This window comes from Aegilops tauschii, chromosome 3 (assembly GCF_002575655.3).
Source record: "Aegilops tauschii subsp. strangulata cultivar AL8/78 chromosome 3, Aet v6.0, whole genome shotgun sequence".
NCBI lineage: Eukaryota > Viridiplantae > Streptophyta > Magnoliopsida > Poales > Poaceae > Aegilops > Aegilops tauschii.
Genome location: NC_053037.3, coordinates 618,673,516 through 618,692,754, shown reverse-complemented (window position 1 = coordinate 618,692,754; position 19,239 = coordinate 618,673,516). Strand labels below are relative to the sequence as shown.

General features: G+C 49.1%; 1 protein-coding gene across 1 annotated transcript; it reads left to right on the top strand.

Moving 5' to 3' along the window:
- Positions 1-12,794: 12,794 nt before the first annotated feature.
- Positions 12,795-13,928, top strand: LOC141020844 (uncharacterized). Its single transcript, XM_073495793.1, has one exon. The coding sequence runs from the start codon at positions 12,795-12,797 to the stop codon at positions 13,926-13,928; it is 1,134 nt and encodes a 377-aa protein (XP_073351894.1).
- The last annotated feature ends 5,311 nt before the right edge of the window (positions 13,929-19,239 follow it).

The window sequence follows — 19,239 nt, the reverse complement described above, 5'->3', positions numbered from 1 at the left end:
TGTTTGGTCAAGCCTGGTTGACCAGGGGAGGCGTACGGACTACGGAGGACTGGGGCTGCATTACTGTACGATGCGGAAAGCTATGAATCTGTACGAGAAGACTGTTGTTGGATATGCGAGACAAGTTGAGATTTGTTTTGGAAAAAAAGAGGACACGGAAAGAGGCAGCAGCAGAATGAATCGGCAAAGGAAATCATTGATACATGATTCACGTCCATTGGAAATAGCAAGGCTGTGGCAAGGCAAAAGCTAGCACGTGAGTTGAGCCTAATAGCTAGTACACGTGAGGACCAGAATGTTTTTTGGTTGGAACTGCTGTAGTACGCGGAGGCTGTTCGTGTACTTGAGGCATCGCGTGGAAAGTTTGGATAATTTTTCACAGGGTCAGCCATATGAAGAACCATGGTGCCAACGGGTACCAGGTTTGGGGTGGAGAAGTTCATGAAACTGAAAACTTTGGTTATGGCAGACAAGGGTGAAAGTTTTGATGGCACAACAGTGATGCTTGAAGGCGTTGCAGGAAGTCAGGTCAGCTAAGATGGAATTATTATGTGATGGATGGAAATTTGCAGAAGACGATTTGGGAGCCTCGAGCGTGCCATACAGTCGAACGAGTTCGGCTGGGTCGGACTAGGCAGTCTGACGGATCGACGTGAGTCGGTTGGAACAGAAGACGGTGGTGGGATCGGCGAAGACGACGTAGGAGCGTGATGCTGATGGTGACCGACTTCTGGGCGTGGAAACACGTGGTGCACATGCCCGAGGCTTGTGCGGCTTCGACAAGACTATGGCGCGGGATTGATTCAAGGTGGTGTATACACGGAGCTTGAAGTCGATGAGGCGCAGGGGTGGATTGATCATCTACCATGGAGTCATGTTGAAGGTGGAGCTGGATTGAGGGCCTACGGCATAAGTCGACGGGGCCGAAGCCTATTCAGCAGGCGGGAAAAAGCGAGTGACATGCAGTTCGGACTGGAGCCCAGTGGTCTGATGGAAGCGTGAAACTCGTCATCGGTCGGTGATGATCGGTGGTACTCTGAAGTGGGTGCTGAGTGGTGTGGGTTCGCGACCCTTGAGACTCGTCCGGGACAACAGACGGTCGACGCGGTAATAGCGGCGAGGCGTGCGGTTAGCACGGGCATGAAGACGGGCCAGGGCTCTGGTGGTCATACATGTGGTGAGACAACTGCGAATTTGACTCGGAATGACAACAAGCAACGGTGAAATTCCTCCAAGTTTCAGACAGGCGGTCAAGAAAGGAGCGGTGATGTTGAGTTCAGGTAACTCTTATGTGTGACACCCAATATGTGAGTTGTTCACTTTCATGCGGGTCAGTGATCAGTGTGTGATGGCGTTGGACGGATACTCTCGAAGTTGGGAGCACAAAGTAGAGTAACAAGGAACTTAATTTTGCTCGAGTGTTGACTGTGGTCAAGAAAAGAAGGGACTACAAGTTGCAGGTGGAGTCGCATGGAGTCTTTGGAGTAGCAGCGGTACTCATGAGATAAGCTCAAGTCCAATGTACATGGAAGTTTGATGCATTGACGAACTCAAGGTGGTGAAGAATATTCGCGAAGGTGGAGTTTGTTGGAGTTGTGTCGAATATAGTATACAAGGTAGGTTACAGTTGGACTTGTAGCTGTATTGTGTTTAGGTAGGATATGGAGTCGTGTCCTAATAGGACACTTGTATCCTAGACCTTTCATATATAGCGAGGATAGACACACGATGTAACCTATGCCAACATAACAGCACAGGCACGCAAGGGGGAGCCGGCGGCGTGTGCCGGCGCCCGGGTGGCCGGTGTGCGGTATTGTGACGGTGTCACGGGGAGGTGCGCCCGTAGTCAAGCCCCGGGGATGTAGCCATATCGGTGAACCTCGTTAACAAATCTCGGTGTCGTGCCTCGTGTGATTGGTTGATCCTCGGATGATCGACGGTATGCCTCGGAATTATTCTAACAAGTGGTATCAGAGCAAGGTTTTGAGGTCCGGACATGGCAGATTGTTGATCTAGAGGAGGAAGAATATCGACAGAAATCTGTATGATGCGGTCGTGATACGGGACGAAGGACGTCGGCGAGTTGCAATCTAAAGCAGAGTTGGTCGTATTGTAATCTTCGATGAAGCAATTGGAAGCAGGCAGAGTTGTCGGCGAGATCGGTTATAGCAGCATCGAATGGCGCAAGCAGCCGGCGGATTGATTGATGCAGCGCCTGAAAGCGGCTGGTCTGGTGCGCGTTGGCGCAGCGTTCGTGAGGTCCAGCTAAGCAGCGGCTTAGCAGGAGCCCGTGGCCCATGTGTGGCTGTTTGGTCAAGCCTGGTTGACCAGGGGAGGCGTACGGACTACGGAGGACTGGGGCTGCATTACTGTACGATGCGGAAAGCTATGAATCTGTACGAGAAGACTGTTGTTGGATATGCGAGACAAGTTGAGATTTGTTTTGGAAAAAAAGAGGACACGGAAAGAGGCAGCAGCGTAATGAATCGGCAAAGGAAATCATTGATACATGATTCACGTCCATTGGAAATAGCAAGGCTGTGGCAAGGCAAAAGCTAGCACGTGAGTTGAGCCTAATAGCTAGTACACGTGAGGACCAGAATGTTTTTTGGTTGGAACTGCTGTAGTACGCGGAGGCTGTTCGTGTACTTGAGGCATCGCGTGGAAAGTTTGGATAATTTTTCACAGGGTCAGCCATATGAAGAACCATGGTGCCAACGGGTACCAGGTTTGGGGTGGAGAAGTTCATGAAACTAAAAACTTTGGTTATGGCAAACAAGGGTGAAAGTTTTGATGGCACAACAGTGATGCTTGAAGGCGTTGCAGGAAGTCAGGTCAGCTAAGATGGAATTATTATGTGATGGATGGAAATTTGCAGAAGACGATTTGGGAGCCTCGAGCGTGCCATACAGTCGAACGAGTTCGGCTGGGTCGGACTAGGCAGTCTGACGGATCGACGTGAGTCGGTTGGAACAGAAGACGGTGGTGGGATCGGCGAAGACGACGTAGGAGCGTGATGCTGATGGTGACCGACTTCTGGGCGTGGAAACACGTGGTGCACATGCCCGAGGCTTGTGCGGCTTCGACAAGACTATGGCGCGGGATTGATTCAAGGTGGTGTATACACGGAGCTTGAAGTCGATGAGGCGCAGGGGTGGATTGATCATCTACCATGGAGTCATGTTGAAGGTGGAGCTGGATTGAGGGCCTACGGCATAAGTCGACGGGGCCGAAGCCTATTCAGCAGGCGGGAAAGAGCGAGTGACATGCAGTTCGGACTGGAGCCCAGTGGTCTGATGGAAGCGTGAAACTCGTCATCGGTCGGTGATGATCGGTGGTACTCTGCAGTGGGGGTTGAGTGGTGTGGGTTCGCGACCCTTGAGACTCGACCGGGACAACAGACGCTCGACGCGGTAATAGCGGCGAGGCGTGCGGTTAGCACGGGCATGAAGACGGGCCAGGGCTCTGGTGGTCATACATGTGGTGAGACAACTGCGAATTTGACTCGGAATGACAACAAGCAACGGTGAAATTCCTCCAAGTTTCAGACAGGCGGTCAAGAAAGGAGCGGTGATGTTGAGTTCAGGTAACTCTAATGTGTGACACCCAATATGTGAGTTGTTCACTTTCATGCGGGTCAGTGATCAGTGTGTGATGGTGTTGGACGGACACTCTCGAAGTTGGGAGCACAAAGTAGAGTAACAAGGAACTTAATTTTGCTCGAGTGTTGACTGTGGTCAAGAAAAGAAGGGACTACAAGTTGCAGGTGGAGTCGCATGGAGTCTTTGGAGTAGCAGCGGTACTCATGGGATAAGCTCAAGTCCAATGTACATGGAAGTTTGATGCATTGACGAACTTAAGGTGGTGAAGAATATTCGCGAAGGTGGAGTTTGTTGGAGTTGTGTCGAATATAGTATACAAGGTAGGTTACAGTTGGACTTGTAGTTGTATTGTGTTTAGGTAGGATATGGAGTCGTGTCCTAATAGGACACTTGTATCCTAGACCTTTCATATATAGCGAGGATAGACACACGATGTAACCTATGCCAACATAACAGCACAGGCGCGCAAGGGGGAGCCGGCGGCGTGTGCCGGCGCCCGGGTGGCCTGTGTGCGGTATTGTGACGGTGTCACGGGGAGGAGCGCCCGTAGTCAAGCCCCGGGGATGTAGCCATATCGGTGAACCTCGTTAACAAATCTCGGTGTCGTACCTCGTGTGATTGGTTGATCCTTGGATGATCGACGGTATGCCTCGGAATTATTCTAACAAGTGGTATCAGAGCAAAGTTTTGAGGTCCGGACATGGCAGATTGTTGATCTAGAGGAGGAAGAATATCGATAGAAATCTGTATGATGCGGTCGTGATACGGGACGAAGGACGTCGGCGAGTTGCGATCTAAAGCAGAGTTGGTCGTATTGTAATTCTTCGATGAAACAATTGGAAGCAGGCAGAGTTGTCGGCGAGATCGGTTATAGCAGCATCAAATGGCGCAAGCAGCCGGCGGATTGACTGATGCAGCGCCTGAAAGCGGCTGGTCTGGTGCGCATTGGCGCAGCGTTCGTGAGGTCCAGCTAAGCAGCGGCTTAGCAGGAGCCCGTGGCCCATGTGTGGCTGTTTGGTCAAGCCTGGTTGACCAGGGGAGGCGTACGGACTATGAAGGACTGGGGCTGCATTACTGTACGATGCGGAAAGCTATGAATCTGTATGAGAAGACTGCTGTTGGATATGCGAGACAAGTTGAGATTTGTTTTGGAAAAAAAGAGAACACGGAAAGAGGCAGCAGCAGAATGAATCGGCAAAGGAAATCATTGATACATGATTCACGTCCATTGGAAATAGCAAGGTTATGGCAAGGCAAAAGCTAGCACGTCAGTTGAGCCTAATAGCTAGTACACGTGAGGACCAGAATGTTTTTTGGTTGGAACTGCTGTAGTACGCGGAGGCTGTTCGTGTACTTGAGGCATCGCGTGGAAAGTTTGGATAATTTTTCACAGGGTCAGCCATATGAAGTACCATGGTGCCAACAGGTACCTGGTTTAGGGTGGAGAAGTTCATGAAACTGAAAATCTTGGGTTATGGCAGACAAGGGTGAAAGTTTTGATGGCACAACAGTGATGCTTGAAGGCGTTGCAGGAAGTCAGGTCAGCTAAGATGGAATTATTATGTGATGGATGGAAATTTGCAGAAGACGATTTGGGAGCCTCGAGCGTGCCATACAGTCGAACGAGTTCGACTGGGTCGGACTAGGCAGTCTGACGGATCGACGTGAGTCGGTTGGAACAGAAGACGGTGGTGGGATCGGCGAAGACGACGTAGGAGCGTGATGCTGATGGTGACCGACTTCTGGACGTGGAAACACGTGGTGCACATGCCCGAGTCTTGTGCGGCTTCGACAAGACTATGGCGCGGGATTGAGTCAAGGTGGTGTATACACGAAGCTTGAAGTCGATGAGGCGCAGGGGTGGATTGATCATCTACCATGGAGTCATGTTGAAGGTGGAGCTGGATTGAGGGCCTACGGCATAAGTCGACGGGGCCGAAGCCTATTCAGCAGGCGGGAAAAAGCGAGTGACATGCAGTTCGGACTGGAGCCCGGTGGTCTGATGGAAGCGTGAAACTCGTCATCGGTCGGTGATGATCGGTGGTACCCTGCAGTGGGGGTTGAGTGGTGTGGGTTCGCGACCCTTGAGACTCGACCGGGACAACAGAGGCTCGACGCGGTAATAGCGGCGAGGCGTGCGGTTAGCACGGGGCATGGAGACGGGCCAGGGCTCTGGTGGTCATACATGTGGTGAGACAACTGCGAATTTGACTCGGAATGACAACAAGCAACGGTGAAATTCCTCCAAGTTTCAGACAGGCGGTCAAGAAAGGAGCGGTGATGTTGAGTTCTGGTAACTCTTATGTGTGACACCCAATATGTGAGTTGTTCACTTTCACGCGGGTCAGTGATCAGTGTGTGATGGCGTTGGACGGATACTCTGAAAGTTGGGAGCACAAACTAGAGTTACAAGGAACTTAATTTTGCTCGAGTGTTGACTGTGGTCAAGAAAAGAAGGGACTACAAGTTGCAGGTGGAGTCGCATGAAGTCTTTGGAGTAGCAGCGGTACTCATGGGATAAGGTCAAGTCCAATGTACATGGAAGTTTGATGCATTGACGAACTCAAGGTGGTGAAGAATATTCGCCAAGGTGAAGTTTGTTGGAGTTGTGTCGAATATAGTGTACAAGGTAGGTTACAGTTGGACTTGTAGCTGTATTGTGTTTAGGTAGGATATGGAGTCGTGTCCTAATAGGACACTTGTATCCTAGACCTTTCATATATAGCGAGGATAGACACACGATGTAACCTATGCCAACATAATAGCACAGGCGCGCAAGGGGGAGCCGGCGGCGTGTGCCAGCGCCCGGGTGGCCGGTGTGCGGTATTGTGACGGTGTCACGGAGAGGAGCGCCCGTAGTCAAGCCCCAGGGATGTAGCCAAATCGGTGAACCTCGTTAACAAATTTCGGTGTCGTGCCTCGTGTGATTGGTTGATGCTCGGATGATCGACGGTATGCCTCGGAATTATTCTAACACGGCCAGCAACCAAATTCCTCGTGTTTTTTCTTCCGTCAGCTGCAACACGGAGCACAAAAAGGCCGCATCTCTTTCACGCCTTGTTCCTTCACCAAAGTTTCCTTGTTCCTTCACCAAAGTTTCCGTCTTTTCCCTTTGATTTTTTTTGCGGGGAAAGAGTATTTATATTAGCTAACAATAGAGATACAATCAGAGTTGATGGCAGCGGCAATTTCTGGGGGAAATTACGAAGCCACACTGCCGTTTTCACTTGCTCTCTACCTAGCTTCGCTAAGCCGTGAATCCCTTTGATTTAAGGTGAGGTTAATTTAACATAAATACTGAATGCACCATCTTCACGATGCTAAGCTCCACACAGAACCACGACGACAACTGGATATGAGCTGCCATTGGTGAGCATGCATGCATGATCATCATGGCGCCGTCGTCCTCCTCCAGCACAAGAAGTTGTACCTCGCTCTCGGACAACTCAGTGACCTCGTCTCTTTCCTCGGCCACGGAGGGGATCGTCGACTCCATCCGGCCAGCAACCAAATTCCTCGTGTTTTTTCTTCCGTCAGCTGCAACACGGAGCACAAAAAGGCCGCATCTTTTTCACGGCTTCCTCCTTTGCTTATCACGCCACAACAACGACGGTGCTCGCGTTTGTGTCCACCGTGTAGGTCTAGTTTAGGTCGAGTCCGAGTTAAGCCGGTTTGTTGCCAGGCGTGTGATCGTGATGCCACTTCTAAATCTGGCTGCAATGTGAAAATATGGGAGTTTGGTAGGACCCATCTTCTCCACGTGGGAGAGGAGTCAGGATGGCGTTCACACAGAGACAGAGGGCCGTGGTCGCCGTGATGGTCTTCTTGGCATTGACGCAGCTGAGGAGGGGCGGGAGCTGGTAACCTGCACTGGATCCGGCGACCAATTGTGGATCCGTGCAGTGGAGGGGATGGGAGGCGAGGAGCACCACGCGAACTGATTTTGCAGGAACTACACTGAGGCATGAAAGAGAACTGCACGCACGGGAGCATCAGGTGCCTCCTCGTCCTCGACCAGCTCTAATATAATAAGCAGCACATGACGGGCGGCAACATCAGGGTAGGGGGTGGGACGTGGTAGGGGGCGCTTGGATCAGTTGAGCCGCATGAGTACAACCATGTGTGGGTAGACAACTTCCCATATGTTGTTAGCAGGGCAAGCCCGGCGATTATGCCGTCCAAAGTTAATGGAATGTCTGTGTTAAAGAAACAATGATCACAACTCCAATCAGATGCGAGACGGCAAATTAGATCAGGATGACCATGGAACGGGTATGGACAGATGGCGTCCAGCCGTGGCTATAGTCAGGCTCCACCTGGCGATGGCCACAATCATAAGCAACGGCCCCGGCAGACAGTGAATCATCAAAGCTAAAGCTAGTCGCTCATCCGGCAGCAGCGAATTTCAAACGTGCAAAAAGGCAGGACCTTAAGGTGGCAAACAACAGTAGACCCGCCATAGAAATGTCAGCTGGGGTCAGTTTATTTGATTTTTAAACTGACGGTTAGATTGTTGCATTGTGTATTTGTGCGGATAGTATTTAGCAAGAAATTTGTCAATTGTATTTCAGCTTTTACCATATATGGCCTTACCCTGGCTTCTATGCACTGAAACTACGACTGACTAACAAAAAGCAAAAAGAGTGCTAAAATCTAAAAGCACCAACCGTGTCATGATTTTGGAGAGAACAATCGTATTTTAGATGCTGAGAAGCGTTATAAAATAAATATTAACCAATAGGTTCATAACATGACATGATATGTAGACCCTAGGTCTCAACTTCTCACTAGTAATATAATCAAAACTAGACTCCAAATTCGAAATGTTATTTCGTCCTCTCGACCTGCATAAACTGTCCCTCAACCATACACATACGTGCTGAAAAAAGAACATGGTTTGCTGGGCAATTTCATGGACCCATGGGCGAGCTACTTCCGCGCCGTTGCGCGGACAGCGCGGATAGTTTTGAAAATCCACCACTTCTATCATGTTCAGGCACCAGCAACTTCCTGGGTCCGACGCTTCATATGCATACTCAGATCTAACCCCGGATCGTGTAACACTTTGAGTCCTCGCGCACCTCGTGAGCTGACTTGTCTGGATGTTGTTGGTGTAGCTGGAGAGAAGCTTAAGGATGGTGAAGGGAGGAATTGTGGCAGGCAACGTGTAGGTGCTGGGGTTCAAGGAATGTCTGGCTTCAGAAACCCTCTCTTCTTTCTCGCCCTCGAGGTCGTACTTGTAGATGTCATGTGTCCCATCTGTCGACTTCACATAGTATATGCAATTGGCCTCGATGGATGGGAACTTGTCTGCATCGACAGACATGTACCTGCCCCGTCGACCGAGAAAGAATGCACGGCCGCCGATGCTCTCAACAGGCTCAAGCACAATTCTGTCAGTGTTGATCCTGAAGACCTTCAAGCGATGCTGTTCCTTAAGAACTAGAAATAATTCTCCAGCAGATTCCAGTATGTCATACCGTTGAAACAAATCATACTCTGTGATTTGAGACATCTCAAAGGCGGTCAAAAGTGCCTGATGAAAATCAAAGTCGCGTTTGGGCAACCTCACAACATCGAAGATCTTTTCAGCCACAGCAACCGGAAGCGGCGCCAGCGGCTCCAGCAGCTCACCGTCTTTGCCGATGCAACCTTCAACGGCCAGACGCTGTAGGAGATAACCGCAGTCTTCTTCTTCTTACACTGTGAAACCTTCGCTGTCCGGGTCAGCAATGTACAGATTGCAACATCCATCCGGCTGGCCTCTATCCGAGTCCCGGATCAAGCGGAGGTTGGGCGAAGAACGACACGAGAAGGCGGCAGAAGAAACCTTCATGTTGTAGGGCACGGCCGCCGTGAAACGGATCATGTGGCCGGTGAAAGGGTTGAGTACGCGTGCTGTCCGCGAGGACGAACAAGGCGTCGTTGGTGGTGACGGCGACAACATAGTACCTGCGGAGCACAGGCAGGTCCTTGCGGAGGACGCGGCCGCTGGCGGTGTTCACCATGAGGCATGAGCCGGTCTCGAAGTCCTTGTCGATGATGATCCAGTTACGAGGACAAAAGCGGGGGGCGGAGGAGTTGGAGGGGTCGTCGGTGACGGAGCGCCAGCTGTGGCAGACGGCGCGGAAGTCCATGTAGCAGTCAAGGTCGTTGGTGTCGAGGAGGCACTCGGCGATGCGGCGGACGAGATCGGATGGGAGCGACGAGCAGTCCGCCATGGCCGACTTGCTAGATCGGAAGTTTTACAGCTGGATCTCTGTTGTTTCCACCTCGTAGCAATGGAAAGACCGTCGGTAGGTGAAGAGGTTAAGTAGATGTTGTTGGAATTAACCACGATTAGTAGTCTATATCCGGCTCGGACTGGAGGCAGTCACCGTATAGGATTCTTAGTTAGCTAGGTTAGCTACTACGTATACCTATATAAACCTACGTCACACACGTGCATCAAAATGGTCACACCCAGAAAAAGAAAACGAAAACTTAATGCACGTACACAAAGGGCATCTCCAACAGCGACTCGCATCCGTCAGCAGACAAGAGAGGACCAGCCCGCGCACACGAATGCGATGGCAGCCATCCAACGCTGCCCGCATACATTTGGGCGACAATACTAATAAACCGGACAAAACTCGTTCAAACCATGTGGCGCAGACGTACGTTTCACCCATGTTCTTTTCTTTTTTTGTTAGGGTAACCGCATGTTTCATTGGTTTGAACGAAAGCAAAGCAAAGCAAATTAAGAAAGATGCCCCCGCCGGTAGGACTTGTCGTGCGTGCGCGTGAGTACGTATTTCTATTTCGCGTGCACCTATACCCGTGACGTCACACACGTGCATCAAAATGGCCAAACAAAACACGTAAATTTAAACTAGCTAGTCCTTACAATTCAAGAGAATTTAAACTATTTCCAACAATAACGAATTATTTGTTGGAAGCGCCGCCTTTCCTTTGTGTCGTTTCACTAATTCTCACCGCTCGTCTTCATGCAACCTCTCATATTTCCCCCACCAGGGCTCGTCTTCATTTCATAATATTTTTATAAAGTATAAATAAACACATTAGTAAAAGATATTTTCTGAATATTAATTAGAAAATCAAAAAAATATAAAATATGACATGGGGCGTCTGTCGAGACAGTTTTTTTGTTTATTTTGCGTCTTTCCGTTTATTTTTTCAAAAAAAATTGGGTTAAAATATTTCAACAATTTTCATAATGTTCGAATAGCACGACAATTCATTATTACATCAAATGAAACATAACAAATTTTTTTCTAGATAAACCGATCCGACTTCATTCATATTTGAAGATAGAGCATTCTACATAACTTAAAACCGAATTTAAATTTAAGCATAAACTTAAACCTAAACCTAAACTACTCCTCGTCGCTGCCGCCGGTGAGGTCGTTGACCGGAGCCATGCCGCCGTCGCCGCCGTCGTCGCCACTGAAGTCGTCGTCCGATCCCCACAAGTCCGCCTCCTCCTGCGCCTGCTGCGCCTGCACTGCCGCCAAGGCCGCCTGCCGGTCTGCGGCCTCATGCGCCGCCGCCGCGGCCGCCTCGTCTGCCGACTGGGCCAGCACCGCAAGCAGCCCCGGCGTGTCGTCGGGGTCGCCGTCTTGCATGAGGGCGGCCTGCTCCGGCAGGATGGGGACCAGCGTCCGGGCAGGGGGCGGCTGTTGTGTCGGGGCCCGTGGGGCGGGAGCAGGTGCGGCATGGCGGCGGCTAGACCCGATCTCGCCGGTAATGTCTCCGATTTATGTGATGGGTGAAATCTGCTTCGATTTACTTGAAATTCATGCCATGTGTAGCCAACATGATATTTTGTTTGAGAAGCATCGCGATATTGCATCGGCCGACTAGACGACTAGAGAATCGCTTTGAAAATGGTTTCATCAAGAACTAAAATTATTTCACATGTTACAGAAGCATCACGATCTTGCTTCCATCGACTAGGCAAATAAAGAATTGTTTCACACATGCTTCCATCAAAACAGAAAATATTCCATATGTTTCAGAAGCTTCGTGATCTTGTTTTCATCGACAAGACACTTGCTTCCATTGAAAAGAAAAATAGTTCCAGTCATAACAACACATGGTTCATGCAAAATATGAAATTGTTTGCAAAGAAAGAAAAAATTCTACTAGGCTCGACAAAGCCCGAGACACCGCCGTAGCTAGCCACTCCGGCTACCACGTCCACTCTGGCTACTACGCCCACCCTTCGCGCCAAAAAATACATTCAACAGAGAATATAATTTGCTTCCATGGCCAATGAGATTGCTTCCAAGACAAATGGGCATAATTACTGAAGCAGGAACATAGATTGCTTCCAATTGCTTTCGCAAAAAAAAAAACAGACTGCTTCCAACTGATGCATTTTTTGTCCTAATGAGCCATAGATGCACACTGCTTCAGCTTCATCTGGACAATCTCTTGCAAGCACTACCATCAAAATAAAATTAAAAAAACTAACCATAACGAATCGCGGGAATGAATCAAAAATCAAATTGGCCACCCACAACCTAGCTTGTACGACCTAATCAACAAATCAAGAGAAAGCTGGACAACAACGGGCGCTGGTGAAGGGCACCGTGGTCTCCTGCATCGGCCACGATGCTCAGATGCGGCGGCAACAGATGAGTATAGCTTGAGGGAGAGAAGGATAATTGGCGGCAGGGATTGACGAGGAGATGGGCTCGTCGGGCAACGGAGTGGAGAACGCCATGCTCCATCGACGGGCGAGGAAACAGGAGGGGATTAGGGGAGGGAGGTGCGATTTTTCAGGGTGGGGCTAAAACGTGGCGTTGGAACTGGAAAAATAAGGAGCCTCTCGACCGTGCGATGTGAGGAAATCAACAGAGAAGTTTGGTCTGACGTTTCGAACAAAATCAGACGATTGACCGTAAGTGTTTCCCTTTCAGCAGTTTTAGGAATGTAGACTGAGCGGAATGAGACACAATAATAAGGTGTGTCGTATATGAACTCGATCAGCTTATACCAGGCTAAAAAAAAAACTCGATCAGGTTACGTAATCCGCACGTACTACGTACTAGTAGTACTTTTTGGACTCTGCATGCATGGGACATAGTTGCAGTCGGACACGTATGTACACCTTGTGTCTAAAGCTCCATCTCTTACCCTACCGTGGACTCCATAGGATCGATCAGCCGGTGCCAGTTCAACGGAAAGATGGCGTCCACCAACGCGAACGTTTGCGTGGGCGGCGCCCAAGCGAACTCATCGGCGGCGGACCGGTGGTCCAGCGGCATCCCCGATGATCTCCTAGCGATAAGCTTCGCCACGCCGATCGACCGCGTCCGCTTTGCGGCTGTGTGCACGGCATGGCGTGCCGTTGCGTCGATGCACCTGGCACGCGGCGGTTTTCCATGGCTCATCCTTGACCCAAGCGGCAGCCACGAGACGAATTATGCGTACTGTCCAGAAGAGGGCATGGTCCTGCCGCGGCCCTCTCTCCGCAGCGAGGCAGCCCGCCGGTGCTTTTGCTTTGTGGGCAGCCACGATGGCGGCTGGGTCGCCTCATCCGAGATGATCTTTAACCTCTTCTCCGGTGCTAAGGTGTCGCTCTTGCGGGAGGATATGGTCCACCCGCGCCAGTGCATCCGTGATCAGTTGGTCTTGCGAAAGATCGTTTTCTCGGAGAAGCCCACCTTGCCTGGTTGTATCCTCGCTGCCATCACCAACAAGCACGAGTTTGCATTCTACAAGGTTGGCTGCCCGGAGGCCGGCTGGAAAACGTATGGAGCTCTTGCACAGGACGGTCTCATGGATATCACATTCTGCAACGGCGAGCTATATGGCATCACAAAGTCCAAGCAGCTCAACAAGTACGAGTTTGGCATCAACAACCAGGGCGGAACCGTGCTCAAGAAGACCCACCGGTTCTCCAAGTTAGACGTCTACTATTGGGAGTACTGTAGTAACCAATTCAGGTACATTCTTGAGACACGTGGCAAGCTTGTGATGGTGGCGAGCAACTTCACGGTTCACGAGCTAGTCAACACCGACACCGGGAAGTATGACTGTGTGAGGATGTGCAACTTAGGAAACTACGCGCTATTTCTGGGGCCTGTGCCGACGGGTGAACGCGGCGGCTTGCAGAAAAACCACATCTACGTCTCCTACCATCGCTGCTTGCGGCGGAACGATGACATCCCCAATGATGCCAAGGTATTCTTGAAGACCTTAAATGATGATGGTTACCGTGTGTACTACAAGAGAGATAGATGTGTGAACGGCATCAGATCAACGCGGTACTACGTAATGGGTGGTCTCCATCCCCCTATGTGGCTTCTGCCTCCGTAGATTTAGAAAGTTAGGATTGTGTATTTACCGCCATAGATTACTAAGTTTGTTCAGATATATAAGGTTGGTTCTATGTACTAGTTTGACAATTCATGGGTTATGTGACATGAAATTGGTCACTAGATCGCAAGATCATTTCTGATGGTTTCACTAGAACAAGAAGCCGCATGCTGCCACGCCAGTTCATTTTGGAAAAAAAAGCATGATAGTAATACGTGATAAAATTCGAGTGGTTCAAACTAGACCGTGAAAACATAGGTAGTGTGTTTGTTTACTCATTACTCACAAAACATTACATTATCCATAAGGGATCGAATAAATCTTGAAGACCATCCTCCCCGCAAAAATAAATGAAAATAAAATAAAATTGAGGACCATCCAGCCGAACAAAAGCTTGACGATCACCACTACTGAAAGCAAGATTGTGAGCTACACCATTAGATTGACGCGAGTGGTGTGCAAAGGTTGACTGGCGAATCTCTATGGATAGGTCTAGGACGATCACAGCCGCTGGTTGCAGATTCGCTTCTTCTTAATGCAATAAACTGATCAGGAGACCTGAACCGAAAGCTGTTGTTTTCTGAGCTCGAAAAGGCAAATGCTGGAACTCGGTGGCTTTTTCTCCTAGTTTCTTTTACCGTGACTGTGCAGATGCCCCAGCCGTCATATTTGCTTTGAGACTGTGATCTTGGATGTACAGATGTTTGCTTTATTTATGAAGCAGGGTGAAAGCCTATTTCGAGGAGCAAGTGGAAGTTCTCAAACAGTAGGCTCGGGCTGGGCGGTGCATGTTCAAATTGATTTTGTTTTGCGGGTTCAATCGATGAACAACAGCGTGATGTACATACGTCTTTTGATATGAATTTTCTAGGATGTTCACTAGCCGGAGAACTTGTGACCTTCCCCATGGATAAGGATGATTAAACTTTCTGCTCAATTTGTTTATGCTGAACTTTCTGTTACCTAGTCTTCGGATGAAAGTTCTGCTCTATCAATTTCTTTAATGGAACAAGAACCAGCTGATGTTTATCGAACTGACACAAATCCTATAAAACAGACACGGTAAATGATATTGTCTCAAGATCCATAAAACAGACAAGGTTAATGTTTCTCCCAGGCCTCGAAATAACAGCCATTTCAAAGCCCGGTTCTCGTGATGTAGTAGCAGAAACTGAATTTCTCATAAGGGCTGGCTTATAAAGATGAGCAAAATGATAGGACATAACCTCTTTGTTGCCTGAATCCTGAAACGTATAGGAAGGAACCCGTTAAATCTGAATCATGGGAGCGATTAACTCCATCCAAATATTGAAATCGTCGCGGAATACTAGGGTCACTTACACCCTTTGCCCATTGTTTTGGCAAACAGGTCGTTTTGACATGGATCGACTTGGATTTCCAGTAAGATATTGTTTCTTAGACTGTTTCTCTGTTGGTGAGTGGTGACAGAGCTATTATGTCAACATGCTCAACTATACCGCCATCTTGTTTAATTGAGGTGGGGGCAGGAGGAACATTATCACTTAGAAGATTCATCATCTTTGCTATTTCTCTGTCTATATAGTCAACAAAGATTGAATTTTTCCAGACTGTTTCTCTATTGGATGTGAAGCTTCTCAGATATCTTCAAATGCCATGTTAAGCTGAATGTACAATCGAAATAAGAATATATAATGCAGCATCTATCTTACTTAGTTATTTGAATTCCAGAAATTTTTCACAAACACAAGGCTACCTCCAGCAACCGAAGACTGGTATCATGTGTTGGATCATGAAAATGGTTAAAAACATTCATATCACACTAGTAGGAAAAGGGGCTTTTACCCCGGTTTGTAAGGGCCTTTTGTCCCGGTTTTCAAACCGGGACTAAAGGGTCGTTACTAAAGCCCTAACCCTTTAGTCCCGGTTTTTACACAAACTGGGACAGAAGGTCCTCCACGTGGCCGCTGCTGCCAGCCCAGGCAGGGGGGCCTTTGGTCCCGGTTGGTGCCACCAACCGGGATCAATAGGGGGGGCCTTTGGTCCCGGTTGGTGCCACCAACCGGGACCAATAGGGGGGGCCTTTGGTCCCGGTTGGTGTCACCAACCGGGACCAATAGGCATCCACGCGTCAGCATTTCAGGGGCTGGGGTTTTTGTTTTTTTAAAGGGGGGGGGGGGTTTGGGGGGTTTTGGGGGGTTAATTTAGGTGTTTCATATATTGTGTTAGCTAGCTAATTAATAGAGAGAGGTGTCCTCTCTTATCTCCGTGCTTGGTCGACGCTACGTACTATATACGTATGGAGAGGACTAGACACGCTAGCTAGTAAGCAAATGAAGGAAACAGAAGATCATCATGAACATATGCATACAGAGAGAAGTGATATCGACCACCTCTCCTTCTCCGAGAGATTGGTCGAACAACAAGTTCTCGTATATCTATCTGACACTACCGGCTACATATATACAATAATTATCTCTTACAATATAATCTCCTAATTAAATTGTAAGAACACAGGGTCCACATAGTATTCTCCGTTTTCAGCGATCACGTGGTCAAGGAAGAATGCCGCCAATTCCTCTTGAATTGCTCGCATACGATCTTCTGCTAGGAGTTCATCCCGCATCCGAAACATCTAATTTGAAGAAGGGGGTCAATACATATATATATGAATAAATGAAACTCGACACAAATGATGGTAATAAAATAAAATTGTGAATATTATTGCTTACGCACTTCATATTGTTCGTCAGAGTAGCCCCGCTCACAGGTCGTGTGGCGGATAGACTCGCAAACGTAGTATTCACAGAAATCATTCTCTTGTTCCTGCCACAACCACTTTACAAGAAATAGAGGTCAATCTAACTGATAAGCAAGCATGCTAAATGGTATTGATGAAACTAGCGCTTGAATCACTAGGAGATGTGCAGAACATGCTACTATAGTACTTACTTTCGGGTGTCTAAATTGCAGCTTCTTCGGCAGTCCCGGAGCTTTTGTGGTGAATTTTCTCCAAACCCTGCCAGACAAAGAAAACAATTACTTGATATCAGGAAATGAACAAAGTTGCTGATATGGTGGATAATGATCGATTTAACTTACTTCTCGAGCATTTGAGTCATGTCCGCATAGTCCTGGGGATCTTTTTGTCTCGAGTCTAAGACGGTTACTACTCCCCGCTCAAGCTTAATCTCTAGGAGAATATAGTGGAAGCTGCGCATGCATGCATAAGTCATCAATTACATTACCATAACCTGGACTAATAAGGGAAACCGAATATGCACAAGACAGTAACACTCACTTGAAGTTGTAAGGAAAGAGTATTATATCTTTGTTTTGATTTAATACCAACGATCGTAGCAAGTTGGCCTCGGCTTCTTTGGCATGTTTTTCAACCGTATATGCATCTATGAGATTTGTGTTAATGAACCCAATATCACCGATTTGTCTTTTCTTCAATTCGGCGATCTTCAATCTGCATAATATAGTGAGGATAATTCTAAATACATGCAATGAAAGAGCTGACCTATATAGAGAGACTTAATGACAGAAGTAGTACTACTTATATACAGTAGCAAGTGATCGTTGATTTATCGAGGGCCTTTTGATTGAAAAACTGGAAGAACTCCTCAAATGGAACATTCAGCAGTTCAATTCCAACGAGGTCATGCTCCGGTTTAACTCTCAGCGTCAAAGTATTCATCCCATCAGACTCTCTGCAGGTTTTCATGTACCAATCATGTAATCTTCACATCATCGTTGTTAGAGATCTTTCATCTTTGACGAGAGGCTTCCCATAATGGTATTTGTGTTCGTCCACCTCCATGATTTCATAATGTACATCGTCGGGCAGGTAATCTCCAAGATTGCTATAACCGGGCACAATCCTCGGATCATTAGCGACGATGTCGCTAGACACCTTGAGCGGGGGGCACGATTGGTTCGCTTGTTCGCCGAGCTGGGCAATTTTTTTCCCAGCTCGTCGTTCTTTTAACCTTTGATCACTCACAGTACTTCCCGACAGCTCCGCTTCGACAAATGTCTTTGCAATAATGCACTCATAGTTGCCTTTCGGCGGAGACTTTGGTGGTTTTGTCAGGGCAGCCAGACTGCGCTTCGCTTTCACCGGATCTACCTTCTCCTCCGGAGGTGGATGTTTCTTTGCTTTCACCCCTTCAAAGAAGTTCTTCACTTCGGCTCGCACGATCTTCACGTTCTCCTCCTCGGTCCTCTCGTATGGTAACTTCTCTGGAGTCTTCAGAGAAGGACCGAATCTGTATTGCCTCCCGCCTCTGGCAGCTGTACTGCTAGACGCCGGCAGAGCAGATGGAGCGGCTGCGGCTGTCTTCTTTCCTTGCTTACGAGGCGGAGGAGAAGGACTACGACGCGCCGGAGCAGCCGTAGCGGCGGCGGGTCTCTTCCGCCCTTGCTGACGAGGTGGAGAAGGAGGAGGCTGGCTGCTCTGGCACGCCGGCGCGGGCGGAGAAGGAGGCGGAGTGCCGCCACGCGCCGGAGAAGGAGGTTGATGAGTGCCCTGATCACTCGCCGGAGGAGGAGGCGGAGTGCCGCCACGCACCGGAGAAGGAGGCTGAGTGCCCTGATCACTCGCCGGAGGAGGAGGCGGCGGCGGAGTGCCCTTACTCGCCGGAGGCGTCCAGTTCGGAAGGTTAATGAGGTCCTTCCGCCATAGGCACGGAGTCTTCAGAGCTAAACACAGCCGAGTCTCCCCTGCACCGGTAGGGTGGTCAAGCTGGAGGTCCTCAAATCCCTCCGTTATTTCATCCACCATCACCCTAGCATATCCTTCTGGAATCGGCCGGCAATGGTAGGTTGCGCAGGGTTCAGGAGGTAAAACAGAGCCAACAGCCGCCTTGACTTTGAAGTTCTGCCATTGCGCCATAAGGTGGCAATGTTGAGACTCCGTGATAGCATCCACGGGGTAGCTAGCAGGAGCCGTCAAGACATGCTCCAGCTGAAGCAGCTCGGTGGAAGCCACGCTGCTTCTCCGCTGAGATGGCGGGGTAGCTTCGGGGGTAGTTTCGGCATGTCAATTGCCGTCTCGTTCCTCTAGCGCTTGAACCCTTTCGTGCAGCTTCTGAATTTGGGTCTGCTCCATTTTTTTCCTCCTCTCCTGGCTTTTGTAACCGCCTGCGTCCGGAAAACCAGCCTTCCACGGAACGGAGCCTGGCGTGCCTCGTGTCCGTCCAGGGTGCTCAGGATTCCCGAGGGCCATTGTGAGCTCATCGTTCTCTCTGTCTGGAACGAACGTCCCTTCCTGCGCTGCATCGATATATTGCTGAATCTTCTTGACTGGTATTCTCAAAAGCTCGTT

Bases quoted from the DNA above. Each gene is read 5' to 3' on its own strand.
- LOC141020844 (XM_073495793.1), top strand. From the start codon at position 12,795: ATGGCGTCCACCAACGCGAACGTTTGCGTGGGCGGCGCCCAAGCGAAC.